This window comes from Piliocolobus tephrosceles, chromosome 10 (assembly GCF_002776525.5).
Source record: "Piliocolobus tephrosceles isolate RC106 chromosome 10, ASM277652v3, whole genome shotgun sequence".
NCBI classification, from domain to species: Eukaryota; Metazoa; Chordata; class Mammalia; order Primates; family Cercopithecidae; genus Piliocolobus; species Piliocolobus tephrosceles.
The window spans coordinates 7,081,428-7,096,348 of NC_045443.1; the positions used below are offsets into that span (position 1 = coordinate 7,081,428).

The window sequence follows — 14,921 nt, forward strand, 5'->3', positions numbered from 1 at the left end:
CTTCTGCAAGCCTGCTGTGAAATATAAAACACTATATAAATGTTAGTTGTTTTTGTTTTTATTAAAATATGTTGAAGTAGAAAGATGGTTTTGAGTTTGAAAAGCTCCAGATAAATCCTTGGATTTTTATGAGTCTCAATTTCCTTTTCTGTAAAATAAGAATAACATAGGGGTTTTTCCTCCCCAAAAAATTAAGAGTCCATGTACTGAAATCATCATTCTACAAGTATTAATACATATACAGTAATCATGGTACAGGGTGTCCTGAAGTCACACTGGGAATATTTGTGAGGATTCGATGGAATAAAATTTTAAAAGATGTCTGACCAATAGTAAGCACTCAATACATGTTAGCAATTATTATCTCTTTTACTTTTCTCACTTCTTTTCTCCTGCTCTTCAAAAAAGTGAGTGGTTGAACCACCTAGGTGATCTCTGCTGCTAAACTTCTATTACTGATTATTGTTTACTTCCTCTTTGCCCCTTACTCCCCCATCCCGTTTTTTACCCTCTTCTTCACTCCTTCCATTACAGCTTTTCTCTTGCCTCAGGCACCCAGGGCAGTCCTGATCTCCAGCTCTCCAGCGGCTTAGAACAAACACAGAGTCGGCCGAGACCGGGCACCCCCGCCAAAGATGTATGTGTTTAGTGGCTAGCGCTCTTCCACTAATAAAGTTTTATTGAAATACAGTATTTAAAAAGGCGCCCGTCATTCTTCCCCCGGCGACCAATCGGAGAGTAGAATGCTTGCGTCCCTCACTGGAGCTTCAGCGGTCGGAACACGGGGGCGGGGCATATCCTGCCGAAATTTGCGTCCTTAGAGGGGAAGTACGGCCGGAAGCCCGCCATAGAGTTTAGTGGCCAGAGCGACTCTTCAGGGAGGTGGCAGGAAAGGCTTGGAAGAGCTGCCGGAGGTGACGGAGCGGCGGCCCCGCCCGGTGCGCTGGAGGTCGAAGCTTCCAGGTAGCGGCCCGCAGAGCCTGACCCAGGGTACGACGAAGCAGTCGGCGGGAGCCCACGGTCGCTGGGCGGTGTCTTTAAGGGAGGGGGCGGAGCCACGTGTAAGCTTCTTTGGGGTGAGGTCACGTGGTTGTGGGCGCGTGCGGGGCAGGAGTGGAGAACTGAGAGAGCGTCGTCGTTAGTGTGGACACCATGCGACACCCCTTTCTCCGTTGCATCCTGTCTTGGGGTTCAATGGGGGTGTACCTGATGGGGCTTGGGGTTAGGCTCAGGGGAGGGGGTGGGTGTGGCAGCCTTGTGAAGTGGCTGACTTTAGGATTCGTAGATCAGAATTCTAGACCGCTCCATGTCTGATTCCTCACCGCAGAACCGACTTAGTGCCTATACAATCCAGTCCTTCAGCCTTGTGCTTCCCATCCTACCAGCCATCCGGGATCTCTAGCTTCACATTCTCTTTCCTTGCAGCTCTGGACATCCTGAGCCCAGGTGCCCCCAGCTCAGTGCAGTCATGAGTGCAGAAGTGAAGGTGACAGGGCAGAACCAGGAGCAATTTCTGCTCCTAGCCAAGTCGGCCAAGGGGGCAGCGCTGGCCACACTCATCCATCAGGTGCTGGAGGCCCCTGGTGTCTACGTATTTGGAGAACTGCTGGACATGCCCAATGTTAGAGAGGTGGGTTGCTGGCTTGAATAGTCCACAGAGAAGCATGGGCAAAGGTTTGAATTTGAGAATGGGTGGGCAGGGCTCAATTGTGATCCCATACCATTCAGTTGAACAAGAAAACAGTGATGATTAAATGCCAACTTGCAAAAGTAACCAGTAAACAAGCAAACCAGCTTTCCTTTGGAGATAAAGGATCTGTAAAGTCCACTATTTTTCATTTTAAGCAAAAGAGCATGTTATTCAGAATAGGAAACCTGATTTCCAGCCCGTCTCCACCAGTGTAATAGCTGTTAATTCTCATGTCACCTTGATCAGGTCACTTTTGTTTTAGGGCCTCAGCTCTCTCTTTTAAAAATGGAGACAATACTGCCCCCTCTGTTGTGGGAATAAAGTGAGATTATGGGAAAGTGTGAAGTCTGGTACAAGTGGGTAGTGAACATGTTAAATTAGCATGCCCTGTTCTTCCCTGTGTGCAGCATATGCTAATCTGTTCAAGGTAGCTAAGGGAGAACGTGTCTTTTTCCCAAAGACACATGGCAAACACTAGGAACACAGCAGAGAGAACCATTCACATGAAAGTGGCAGAGTTAATTTACAGTCAGAGGAGGCAGCCTGAGTCCTGACATGCTGACAGTGATATGTGGGTAAACTGAGCTAAGTTATTTGGGCCCTGTGGTTTAACCTTTTGGATCACTCTGTGATATGGTGAAAACTGGCTGACTTTTCCCTGCTTTCATCTGCAGTGGAACTAAAGAGTATTCATCAAGGTGATGAGAAAGAAGCACTTGGCTGGGTGCAGTGGTTCACGCCTGTAATCCCAGCACTTTGGAAGGCCAAGGCAGGTGGATCACCTGAGGTCAGGAGGTGAAACCAATATGGCAGAACCCTGTCTCTGTTAAAAATACAAACAGGCCTGGGCACAGTGGCTCACGCCTGTAATCCCAGCACTTTGGGAGGCTGAGGCAGGCGGATCACGAGGTCAGGAGGTGAAGATCATCCTGACGGTCTAACACAGTGAAACCCCATCTCTACTAAAAATACAAAAAATTAGCTGGGCGTGGTGGCGGGCGCCTGTAGTCCTAGCTACTCGGGAGGCTGAGGCAGGAGAATGGCATGAACCCGGCAGGCGGAGGTTGCAGTGAGTTGAGATGGCACCACTGCACTCCAGTCTGGGTGACAGAGCGAGACTCTGTCCCAAAAAAAAAAAAAAAAAAAAAAAAACAGGGCCGGGCATGGTGGCTCATGCCTGTTCCCAGCACTTTGGGAGGCTGAGGTGGGTGAATCATGAGGTCACGAGTTCAAGACCAGCCTGGCCAAGGTAGTGAAACTCTCTCTCTACTAAAAATACAAAAATTAGCTGGGTGCAGTGGCAGGTGCCTGTAATCGCTTGAACCCAGGAGGCAGAGGTTGCAGTGAGCCGAGATTGTGCCACTGTGCTCCAGCCTGGGCGACAGAGTGAGATTCTGTCTCAAAAAAAACAAAAAACAAACAAAAAAAGCTCGTATATCCCAGAAGTTAAATTAAAAAAAAAAACAAAAAAAAAGGGCGGCAGAGGTTGCAGTGAGCCAAGATCATACCACTGCACTCCAGCCTGGGTGACAGTGCGAGACACCGTCTCAGAAAAAGAAAAAGAAGCACTTACTGAGTGGCTGTTAACTGCCCTTCTTATGGTCTGGGAATACAAGAAAAGTATCAGGCATGGAGCTTACCCTTCTGAAGTTTACATTACAGTTGAGATAAGACGAATGGATGTAAATCTAATTTATTTATTTATTTAGCAAGTATTTCTTCTGAGGCAATTACTGCATAGCTCTGTGGGATACCAGAGACTGGGTCTATAATCTTGTTGAAAGATATTCTTTTTTTTTTTTTTTGAGGCGGAGTCTCGCTCTGTCGCCCGGACTGGAGTGCAGTGGCCGGATCTCAGCTCACTGCAAGCTCTGCCTCCCGGGTTTACGCCATTCTCCTGCCTCAGCCTCCGGAGTAGCTGGGACTACAGGCGCCCGCCACCTCGCCCGGCTAGTTTTTGTATTTTTCGTAGAGACGGGGTTTCACCGTGTTAGCCAGGATGGGAAAGATATTCTTAGGTAGCAACCTTCTGCAAGGATTGATTGATTAAGTGCCAGAATGAAGCTGAGCACAGTGGCTCATGCCTGTAATCCCAGCACTTTGGGAGGCTGAGGCAGGTGGACCTGAGGTCAGGAGTTCGAGACCAGCCTGGCCAACATGGCGAAACCCTGTCTCTACTAAAAATACATATATTAGCTCAGTGTGGTGGTGCACACCTGTAATCCCACCTGCTTGGGAGGGTGAGGCAGGAGAATCACTTGAACTCAAGAGGCGGAGGTTGCAGTGAACCAAGATCACACCACTGCACTCCAACCTGGGTGACAGAAGGAGACTCCATCGCGGAAAAAAAAAAAAATGCCAGAATGAGTGATCCATGATAGGAGAGGAAATCTGGGTGAACTGAACTGGGTGATGCAAGACAGTGTCCTGGTCAGGTGGGTCTGAAGCAGAGACCACAAATTTAGATGTCTTTCTAGGCTGTGCAGCTGTCAGAGATGAGTGAGGCTGAGGCAGGAGTCTGTTGAATTGGGGAGTACTGCACACTGCCCAGACATATTCCAATTTAGAAATATCAGACACTCTGAGGGCCAGACAACACAATTGGCAGTGTCTGGTGCGTGTGTCTGTTCGACTCTGAAAACTGAATGTCTTCAACTCTGAATTTAGGGTAGGAATTGGATGGCATATGGAGCAAGAGGGCATTGTGGCTTGGGAGAATAGTGTAAACAAAGGCCTGAAGGTGGAAATGAGGCCTTCCTGTGGGAAGTGTGATCAGAGAGGCAGAGAACTCCTTTTGCTGAGCCAGGAGAGTTAACACTGGCTGGGAAAGATGGAACAAAAAGTGGAGTTCCACACAGGGTAAGGCTGGGAGGGCGGAGAGGGAAGACTTCGGTCACCTCCTTTGTCTTCATTCTTGCAGCTGGCTGAGAGTGACTTTGCCTCCACCTTCCGGCTGCTCACAGTGTTTGCTTATGGGACATACGCTGACTACTTAGGTAACCAGAGGGTTTGGTGCTCTGGAGTAGTGGAGATGGGAGCAGGGCAATTTCTGGAGGGACTCAGAAGAAATTCCTGGGATATCCCACTTAGATCCCCTGGGCACGTAGGCTCAGGGTCAAGAATTGGCATTGGAAGTGGGAGGGGAGGGAAGGAGGCTAGGGCTTCCCAGAAAACTGAAATCAGGATTCCTCACACTTTGTCATTTTTCCCAGCTGAAGCCCGGAATCTTCCTCCGCTAACAGAGGCTCAGAAGAATAAGCTTCGACACCTCTCAGTTGTCACCCTGGCTGCTAAAGTAAAGGTGAGTGGCAGTCCCTCAGTCCTACAGTCTTGAGCATCCTTTTGTATGTCCCTGGGAGTCCACACTAGGACAGCCTTTGTCTGGACCGTTGCTGCTTCCTGCCCTCCCCTTGTCCAAGGTCTGTATATAAACTCCATTAGCAACCATTTAGGCTGATAATATTCTTAGTTTTCTGTGTTGTTTTTATTTTTTAATCAACTTAAGTTCTAAATAAACATCTTTTGTGTTTTTGGTCAAAATAGCAAGTAGGATATTGTTCAGGTGTTGTTCAACAATACCTTCTTCCCTACTGCTGGAAACCAGGCTCTCTCTTAATGAAGTGCTAGGCTTCTCTTTATTAGGATGAGAAATATATATCCCAGAAGTATCTGTATATTCCCGTTAGGCTGTTTTTTGTCTAATATACCCACCTCCCCAGCCTGCCCAGTCTGCAGCTCACAATAGTTACTTGACTCTCAGTTGTCCTCGGGATTTAATTTAAACCAGGCTATCTATTGAGAGATACCTCCAAAAGAATGCCTGTTGCAAGTAGGCAGAGGATAAATGATAAACAGTAACTCCAGACCTCTCCCACTTCCGCTTACTCCCCTATGTCAGGCTGATCTTGACCGAGGACCGGGTGATACTCTGAGCTGTGGCCAAAGGAGTGACACCCAGGCAGATGTCATTTTCTCCCTCTGTGGTGTGGCAGGGGTGAGGGTGTTAGGGGAGCATTTTGTATTTTATTTATGATTGTCCTTCTAATGATGCTGTTTTTGAAGTGGGAATACTTTTGTTTATTTTGTTTTAGAACCAGCCTCTTAGAGGAAGTGATTTAGGAATGGGAGTGGCGGGCAGGTGGGCTGGGGCAGGGGGAAAAGGAGGGAAGATTTTTGGAAGCCCTTTTCTGCTGCGGAACCTCACAAATCCTGACCTGATCTCCGCGGCCCCAGTGTATCCCATATGCAGTGTTGCTGGAGGCTCTTGCCCTGCGTAATGTGCGGCAGCTGGAAGACCTCGTGATTGAGGCTGTGTATGCTGACGTGCTTCGTGGCTCCCTGGACCAGCGCAACCAGCGGCTCGAGGTTGACTACAGCATCGGGCGGGACATCCAGCGCCAGGACCTCAATGCCATTGCCCGAACCCTGCAGGAATGGTGAGAACCGTATCCTGGCACTGTCCCCTTCCTTCTCACCCTGAGAAAGAGAAAGGTGCTTCAGGGTGAGAGAGGGCAAGAGCTGGGCTGGTCTGTAGAGGTGAACCCAGGAGGATGAAGGTAAATGAATTTATCCCTCCAAAGGCTTTTGGGGAATGCAGGAGTGGGGGAGACCCTGGGAGGCGGCAGAAGTCAGTGTCTGTGATATAGCAATTGGGGGAGGGAAAGGGAGGGGTACACTTGAGGGGATCCTAACCAGTAAGGTGGGTCGCCTATCTTAGGCTGGATTCTGTTGACTGATCTATCACTACCATTGTCCACAGGCCATGGACCTTTTCCTCTTTTTTATTTTCTTTGTGTCCCCATCTAAATTCAGGGTTTCTGTATTCATTAAGTCACCTCTTTTTCTCTTTAGCATCTGCTACCCTATTTTGTTTTTGGTTCCTACTGCCATCTTGCACATCACTCCAGGCACTTCCTTATCGCTCTCTGACCACACTGAGTGTCCATCCCACTGCTAGGAATGTTATCACAGGTAGTTTCTAGGTGCCCTGTTGAGGGTTCCCAACTCAAAATGCCAGAAGCTGTGTTCTGGCTCTGTTACTCAGGTTGGAGTGCAGTGGCACCAGCTTGACTCACTGCAGCCTCCAACCTCCAGGGCTCAAGCCACCCTCCACCTCAGTCTCTCGAGTAGCATGGGACTACAGGCTCGTGCCACCACATCCGGCTAATTTTTGTATTTTTTGTAGAGACAGGTTTTTACCGTATCGCTCAGGCCAGTCTTGAACTCCTGAGCTTAAGCAATCCGCCTATCGTGGCCTACCAAAATGCTGGGATTACGGGGGTGAGCCACTGCGCCCTGCCTTTAGGGTTCTTTTTGAGTTAGTTTTCTGTGAGTCTGTGATCGCAGCCCTTGTCTGCGACACTTCTCTCCCCTGACTCCCGCAGGTGTGTGGGCTGTGAGGTTGTGCTGTCAGGCATTGAGGAGCAGGTGAGCCGTGCCAACCAGCACAAGGAGCAGCAACTGGGCCTGAAGCAGCAGATTGAGAGTGAGGTGAGCAGTCAGGGGAGCGGGCGGACCCAAGCTCCCCCAGCCTGGGCCACTTGTCCTTTGCAGAGAGGATTTGGACAGTGGCTGCAGCAGACAACCAGATGAGCAGGGGTGGAAGGTTCTGGAACCTTCCTTGCTATCCCTATTCCTTTCATCCTGGTAGGTTGCCAACCTTAAAAAAACCATTAAAGTTACGACGGCAGCAGCAGCCGCGGCCACATCTCAGGACCCTGAGCAACACCTGACTGAGCTGAGGGAACCAGCTCCTGGCACCAACCAGCGTCAGCCCAGCAAGAAAGCCTCAAAGGGCAAGGGGTGAGCCAGGGTAGCAGGAACTGCTCACTTCCAGGGTGCTCTGCTTTTACCCCAGGGACCTCTCCGTCCTCATTTCCTTCAGTTACTTGCGTGGGAGTAGGGAGTGGGGGAAACCTCCAGAGGTTAGGGGATTCCCTGCATTCTCTTTCTCTCTCTTTCTCTCTCTTCTCCTTGCCAGGCTCCGAGGGAGTGCCAAGATTTGGTCCAAGTCGAATTGAAAGGACTGTCGTTTCCTCCCTGGGGATGTGGGGTCCCAGCTGCCTGCCTGCCTCTTAGGAGTCCTCAGAGAGCCTTCCTGTGCCCCTGGCCAGCTGATAATCCTAGGTTCATGACCCTTCACTTCCCCCCACCCCAAACATAGACCACACCTTCTCTAGGGAGGAGGCAAATGTAGGTTATGTTTTTGTTGGTACTTTTTGTTTTTTGTGACTTCATGTGTTCCATTACTCCCCGCTGCTATGCTCTCTCCCCCGTTTCCTTAAGAGCTCAGCATCTGTCCCTGTTCATTAAATGTCACTGAGTAGGTGGGTAGCCCTGATAGGGGTTGCTGTGTTTCAAGCATAACCCACAGGCGTTTTTTTCTACCACCCCATCCCTGCATGCCTGATCCCCAATTCCTATACCTTACCCCCCACCTATTGAGCAGCCTCTGAAGAGCCGTAGGGCCCCCACCTTTACTCACACCCTGAGAATTCTGGGAGCCAGTGTGCCATTCCAGGAGTCACTGGACATGTTCGTCCTAGAATCCTGTCACACTACAGTCGTTTCTTTTCCTCTCTCTGGCCCTTGGGTCCTGGGATTGCTGCCGCTTCAACCCCAGAGCCTAAGAATGGCAGCCGTTTCTTAACGTGTTGAGAGATGGGTCTTTCTTGGCCCTGGCCATCTTGGGAAGCTTGATGGCAATCCTAGAAGAGTTTAATCTCCTTTTGTGAGTTTGGTGGGGAAGGGAAGGGTATATAGATTGTATTAAAAAAAGGTATATATGCATATATCTATATATAACATGACACAGAAATAAATCTATGAGAAATCTATCTACAAACTACCCTGAACCAGGTATCTTCTGTGTTTGATATTTGTGGATGGGAAGAAGACTCATTCCCAATTCACTCTAAAAGAAACAGTACTGGAAAATGAAGAGACCCAGATACTATTTGCTGAGTCTCTGGCTGAGGCCTAGATCGCAAGCTGTATGCCTTTGGACAGGTTGCTCAGCATCTGTTCAGAAGTAATGGATATGGCTGGGTGCAGTGGCTCACACCTGTAATCCCAATATGTTGGGAGGCCAGGGTGGGCATGTCACTTGAGGTCAGGAGTGTGAGACCAGCCTGGCCAACATGGTGAAACCCCGTCTCCTAAAAATACAAAAAAGTTAGCTGGGTGTGGTGGTGCACGCCCACAATGCCCTAAGGAGGCTGAGGCAGGAGAATCGCTTGAACCTGGGAGGTGAAGGTTGCAGTGAGCTGAGATCATGCACGCCAGCCTGAATGACATTCAGAATGAGACTCCATCTCAAAAAAAAAAAAAAAAAGGATGGGTGTGGTGGTTCATACCTATAATCCTGGCACTTTGGGAGGCCAAGGCAGGTGGATCATGAGGTCAGGAAATCGAGACCATCCTGGCTAACATGGTGAAACCCCGTCTCTACTAAAAATACAAAACAATTAGCTGGGCACGGTGGTGAGCACCTGTAGTCCCAGCTACTGGGAAGGCTGAGGCAGGAGAATGGCGTGAACCTGGGAGGCGGAGCTTGCAGTGAGCCGAGATGGCGCCACTGCACTCCAGCCTGGGCGACAGAGCGAGACTCTGTCTCAAAAGGAAAAAAAAAAAAAAAGGCTCTGGACATGCAAATGGTGGCCACTGTTTCTGCTCTCAAGGAACTTGAGTTCAGTCTATGTCCTCCCACCTCATAGAATTATAAGGGAAAGAGTTGATAATGAACTTGAATTTTCACATCGGAACCACACAGAACTGTCAGATCTGTGGCAAGAAGAAGCCATTGCACTCCTGCCCTCTGTCCACTAGAGCTCTCTAGGAAGTGTGCTAGAAGGATCGGAATCCTTGGCCTAGCTAGAGTGCTGCCATGGACTCCCTAGATTGGAGAGCTCTGCTGTGAGGGACAGGTGAGCCTTCATTTGCGTGTGAAGTGGGTGCATTCTGAGGGTCCTGGGGTTGACAGCTGCTCCCCAGAGCTTGTGATGTTCTCTAGGTGGAGACTTAGGACGGACCACCCTTCATTGGTCCTAAAGCTATCAGTCATGGAGTTAGAAAGTGGGAGTGGGGGCTGGGCACAGTGGCTCATGCCTGTAATCCCATCACTTTGGGAGGCCGAGGCAGGCAGATCACGAGGTCAAGAGATCAAGACCTTCCTGGCCAACATGGTGAAACCCATCTCTACTAAAAATACAAAAATTAGCCGGGCATGGTGACGCTTACCTGTAATCCCAGCTGCTTGGAAGGCTGAGGCAGGAGAATTGCTTGAACAGGAGGCAGAGGTTGCAGTGAGCCAAGATGGTGCCACTGCACTTCAGCGTGCTGACAGAGCGAGACTCCGTCTCAAAAAACAAAAAAAAGTGGGAGTGAGATTCTGCATTTCTTTTGTGTGTGTGTGTGTGGTTTTTTTTTTTGAGACAGAGTTTCACTCTTGTTGCCTAGGCTGGAGTGCAATGGCACGATCTTGGCTCACTGCAACCTCCATCTCCTGGGTTCAAGTGATTCTCCTGCCTCAGCCTCCCAAGTAGCTGGGATTACAGGCATGCCCCACCACGCCCGGCTAATTTTTGTATTTTTAGTAGAGACGGGGTTTCTCCATGTCGGTCAGGCTGGTTTCGAACTCCGACCTCAGGTGATCCGCCTGCTTCAGCCTCCCAAAGTGCTGGGATTACAGGCGTGAGTCACCATGCCCGGCCAGATGCTAGGTTTTTGATTACAAATTGGCTAGGTAAGCTTGCTGTCTTGAGCGGGGCAGTGACTTAATGAGACCAGTCTAAGGTGCCCCATTTCAGGAGTTGAAATTCCTGGCTTCTCAGTTTTTACCTAGACAAGCAAGAGTTGATTCTCAGTCTCTGCCTCTGAAATAAACCCCTTCTTCCCACACCCTCCAGTGTGTAAAAGTTGCTAACTCTTGGTGCTTTGAGCCTGTCCTGCCACCCCTGCCCATGCTCCAGTTTTCCTTTGGAACTCAGTATCGCCTTTACCTGTAAGCTGGTCCCAGCTAATGGTGCCATAACTTCCCAGGCCTCCCTTACTCTGTCCTTTAAGAATGGCTCTCAAGTCCAATGTGAGCTAGGCTGGGACTGCCTGACTTCACCCAAGGAGGGAGGGAAAAGCATTCACATCCCAAGGTTATGGGACAAAGACAAATGCCATTTACCTTTGATTTACAGAAAGAAGTGTCTTGGCTGTGAAGGCCTGGGGAAAGGACAGTAAATTATTTGGGAGGTGGCGAGGATCGGTTTTTGACCCAGAAATGTGGTTTAAGATTTAGGGATTCCATGTGTAACCAGGCCCAGGGCACCAGGAGAATCTTCCTAACCAAGAATCTTGTCTTCCACTTGCACACACACACACACATGCTGATCCTTACTGGATAGCAATCTTGGGTGATTTTAGGGCTGGTCACAACAGTTGTCTATTACTATGTAATAAATTACCCTAAAACCATGCCTTAAAACAACATGTAAATATGATCTCAGTTTCTATGGGTAAGGAATCTGGGCACGGCTGACTTAGCTTTCTGCTTAGGTTTCTCACAAGACTGGAGTCAAGGTGTTAGCTGGGGCCATAGTCCTCTCAGGGTTCAAATGGGAAGGATTTGCTTCCCGGCTCACTCAGTGGTTGTCAGCAGGATTCATTACTTCACAGATGGCTGGACCGAGGACCTCATTTCCTGACTGACTGCTGGCCAGAGGCCACCCAGGTAGCCTCCATCACAGCAAGAGCCAGAAAGACAACACCAGCAAGATGAAGTCACAATCTTTTGTTACTTAATCATGGAAGTGACATCATGTCACTTTTACCAGTTACCGGGTCCAGTCTATACTCAAGGGGTGAAGACTACACAGGGTGTGACTGTCAGAAGGCAGGAATCATTGGAAACCGTGTTAGAAGCTCCCTACCACAGACAGTTTTTCGGGGCCACCAGCATCAGAATCATCAGGGGAGCTTCTGAAAATGTGCATTCCTGGACCGCACTCCCACCTTTTGCTATTGAGTTAGAATCTCCAGCGTGTGAACTGGAAATGTGCCATCATCACCCTCATTGTCTCAGCTCTGCAAGGGCTCTGAAAAGGCTACTGCAGGGCCTTGGAAGACATGTAAGGGGGCCCAGGGTCATCGTCTGAGAGAGAAGGGCAAAAGTGAAACTTGAGTGCAGGGCAAGAGAGTAAGAGAAACTTGTCCTTTCCTTTGAGGTTCTTAAGTACATGGTTATATATTACAAGTGTGATAAGTACCTTAAGAAGCATTGGGTGGGCCGGGCGCGGTGGCTCAAGCCTGTAATCCCAGCACTTTGGGAGGCCGAGACGGGCGGATCATGAGGTCAGGAGATCGAGACCATCCTGGCTAACACGGTGAAACCCCGTCTCTACTAAAAGATACAAAAAACTAGCCAGGCGAGGTGGCGGGCGCCTGTAGTCCCAGCTACTCGGGAGGCTGAGGCAGGAGAATGGCGTGAACCTGGGAGGCGGAGCTTGCAGTGAGCTGAGATCCGGCCACTGCACTCCAGCCTGGGCGACAGAGCCAGACTCCGTCTCAAAAAAAAAAAAAAAAAGTATTGGATGACACGAAAGCATTTAACTGAGATCTACATCTTGCTTGGGGTCAGAAAAGCCTCCAAGGACATGACCTTTAAACTGAAACCAGAAGCCCAAGTAGCAATTAGCCTGATAAAAGAGAGGGTGAGCATCTTGGATGGGAAGACTAGTGGGATAAAGGCCTGCAGGCAGAAAGCTTCATTCTGTGACCCACTGCCTGTCCTTCAATAGGAAATGCATAATTTGGGGGATGGGGCAAGATAGACAATGCTATACTTAATGTTCATTTATCAGTCAATTGGCAAATGTATCTTGTTTTTTGTTTTATTTTGCTTTTGAGACCATGTCTCGCTCTGTCACTGGAGCTGGAGTACAGTGGCACGATCATATGGGAATGGGGAGGGAAGCCCCAGGGGCCCAGAAAATGTCAGAGAGACCACAGGAGGAAAATCAAGAGAACAGTCCCATAAAAGTTCATGAACTCCTGGGCTAAACTGTGAGCTGTGCAAGCATAGATCTGTCCCTAAACAGCCTAGCTAAGGCTTTGTGAACTGAGTTACAGAATGGATCACTGTCCAGGTCTGACTGGCCACTGGGTGGCCTCTGAGCCGGACGGATCCAAATAGCACTGCGAACACTTTTAAAATAAAACTGACATTGAAACCGCAATGCTAAAAAGGCAGGTCAAAACTTGCTGCCTGAACCTGATTACCTGCTAAAACAAATTAGCATTCAACATGTTCAACATACTCCTTAAGATTTTAACAAGACCCAGAGCCTCAAAACATAATATTCAAAATATCCAGAGTGTAATCTAAGATGACTCAGCATACAGATAACTCTCCAGGGAAAAGACAACCAACCCCAAGGAGGTGGAAGTGTTGGAATTTAAAGCAAATGCTGCAAGCGGTCTAACCATGCAGGAAGAAGAAAGGGAGAATGCTTTTGAAGCAAATGTAAAGAAAGTCTTTTTTTTTTTTTTTTTGAGACAGAGAGTCTCACTGTGTCGCCCAGGCTGGAGTGGAGTGCCGTGGTGCGATCTCGGCTCACTGCAAGCTCCGCCTCCTGGGTTCACACCATTCTCCTGCCTCAGCCTCCTGAGTAGCTGGGATTACAGGCTCCTGACTTCGTGATCCGCCCGCCTCAGCCTCCCAAAGTGCTGGCATGTGAGCCACCTTGCCTGGCCTAAAGAAAGTCTTAGCAAAGAAATGGAAGATAAAGAACCAAACTGAAAATAGCAATAACTAGGCCAGATGTGGTGGCTCACGCCTGTAATCCCAGCACTTTGGGAGGCCGAGCTGGATGAATCACCTAAGGTCAGGAGTTCAAGACTATCCTGGCCAACATGGTGAAACCCCACCTTTACTAAAAATACAAAACTTAGGCGTGGTGGCGGGCGCCTGTAATCTCAGCTACTTGGGAGGCTGAGGCAGGAGAATCGCTTGAACCTGGGAGGTGGAGGTTACAGTGAGCTGAGATTGTGCCACTGCACTCCAGCTTGGGTGACAACAACAAGACTCTGTCTCAAAAAAACCAAAAACCTAAACTTCCCAAACCTGGGAAAAGACAAACACAGATTCAAAAAGTTTGGTGAATAGCAAACAAGATATACTCAAATCCATGTCCATAGCCAGTGTGGTGGCACACACCTGTAGTCCCAGCTACTTGGAAGGTTGAGGCAGGAGAATCACTTGCACTCCAGCCTGAGTGATAGAACAAGACTCCGTCTCAAAAAAAAAAAAAAAAAAAAAATCCACGTCCAGACACATCAGAATAAAATTGCTAAAGGTTAAAGACAAAGAAAAAAGTCCTACAAGCATTTAGAAAAACAGTGCTTTTCACACAGGATAAAAATGACTGGGCCGGGCGCGGTGGCTCAAGCCTGTAATCCCAACACTTTGGGAGGCCGAGACGGGTGGATCGTGAGGTCAGGAGATCGAGACCATCCTGGCTAACACGGTGAAACCCCGTCACTACTAAAAAATACAAAAAAACTAGCTGGGCGTGGTGGCAGGAGCCTGTAGTCCCAGCTACTCCGGAGGCTGAGGCAGGAGAATGGCGTGAACCCGGGAGGCGGAGCTTGCAGTGAGCCGAGATCCGGCCACTGCACTCCAGTCTGGGCAACAGAGCGAGACTCCGTCTCAAAAAAAAAAAAAAAAATGACTGAAATGACTGCACATTTCTCATCAGAAACTATGAAAGTCGGGTGGAACTAGAATGATACTTTTAAGGGGCTGAAGGGAAATAACTCAAAATTCTATATCCAGTGAAAATATTACTCAGGAATGAATGTGAAATAAAGATATTCTCAAGTGAAGGAAAATAAGAATTTGTCACTGGCAAACCCTCTGTAAAATAAATCCTAAAGGAGGTTCTTCAGGCAGAAGAGAAATGACACCAGAGGAAACACGGAATATTAAGGATGAAGAGCAACAGCAATGGTAAATATAATAGATTATTTTTCTCCTCTTAAGTTCTTTAAAATGTTTATGACAGTTGAAAGAAAATTATAAATTTCTTGATGTTTGTCTCCTCAAGAGGGAATTCTCTAAATATGATTTTAAAACAATTGTAAATTCACCTAGAGCCATGCACGGTGGCTCACGCCTATAATCCCAGCACTTTGGGAGGCTAAGGCGGGTGGAACACCCGAAGTCAGGAGTTGTAGACCAACC

At 48.6% G+C, this 14,921-nt stretch overlaps 1 protein-coding gene across 3 annotated transcripts; it reads left to right on the plus strand.

Annotated features, from left to right (window-relative positions):
• Positions 1–551: 551 nt before the first annotated feature.
• Positions 552–8,537, plus strand: COPS7A (COP9 signalosome subunit 7A). Of its 3 annotated transcripts, none has more exons than XM_023232442.3 (8): positions 552–990; positions 1,426–1,630; positions 4,611–4,686; positions 4,903–4,991; positions 5,924–6,126; positions 7,075–7,180; positions 7,341–7,492; positions 7,671–8,537. In XM_023232442.3, exons 2-8 carry the CDS (start codon positions 1,469–1,471, stop codon positions 7,708–7,710), a joined length of 828 nt encoding a protein of 275 aa, XP_023088210.1. In that variant the 5' UTR covers positions 552–990; positions 1,426–1,468; the 3' UTR covers positions 7,711–8,537. The 3 variants fall into 3 exon arrangements, with proteins under 3 accessions (XP_023088210.1, XP_023088212.1, XP_023088211.1); XM_023232444.3 differs by having other exon boundaries at positions 748–963; XM_023232443.3 differs by having other exon boundaries at positions 827–1,061.
• The last annotated feature ends 6,384 nt before the right edge of the window (positions 8,538–14,921 follow it).

Excerpts from the sequence above, each read along its gene's own strand:
- COPS7A (XM_023232442.3), top strand. The coding sequence starts at position 1,469 with ATGAGTGCAGAAGTGAAGGTGACAGGGCAGAACCAGGAGCAATTTCTG. Across the intron at positions 4,992-5,923 it reads CCCTGGCTGCTAAAGTAAAG|TGTATCCCATATGCAGTGTT; the intron begins GTGAGTGGCAGT and ends CCGCGGCCCCAG. Across the intron at positions 6,127-7,074 it reads GCCCGAACCCTGCAGGAATG|GTGTGTGGGCTGTGAGGTTG; the intron begins GTGAGAACCGTA and ends TGACTCCCGCAG.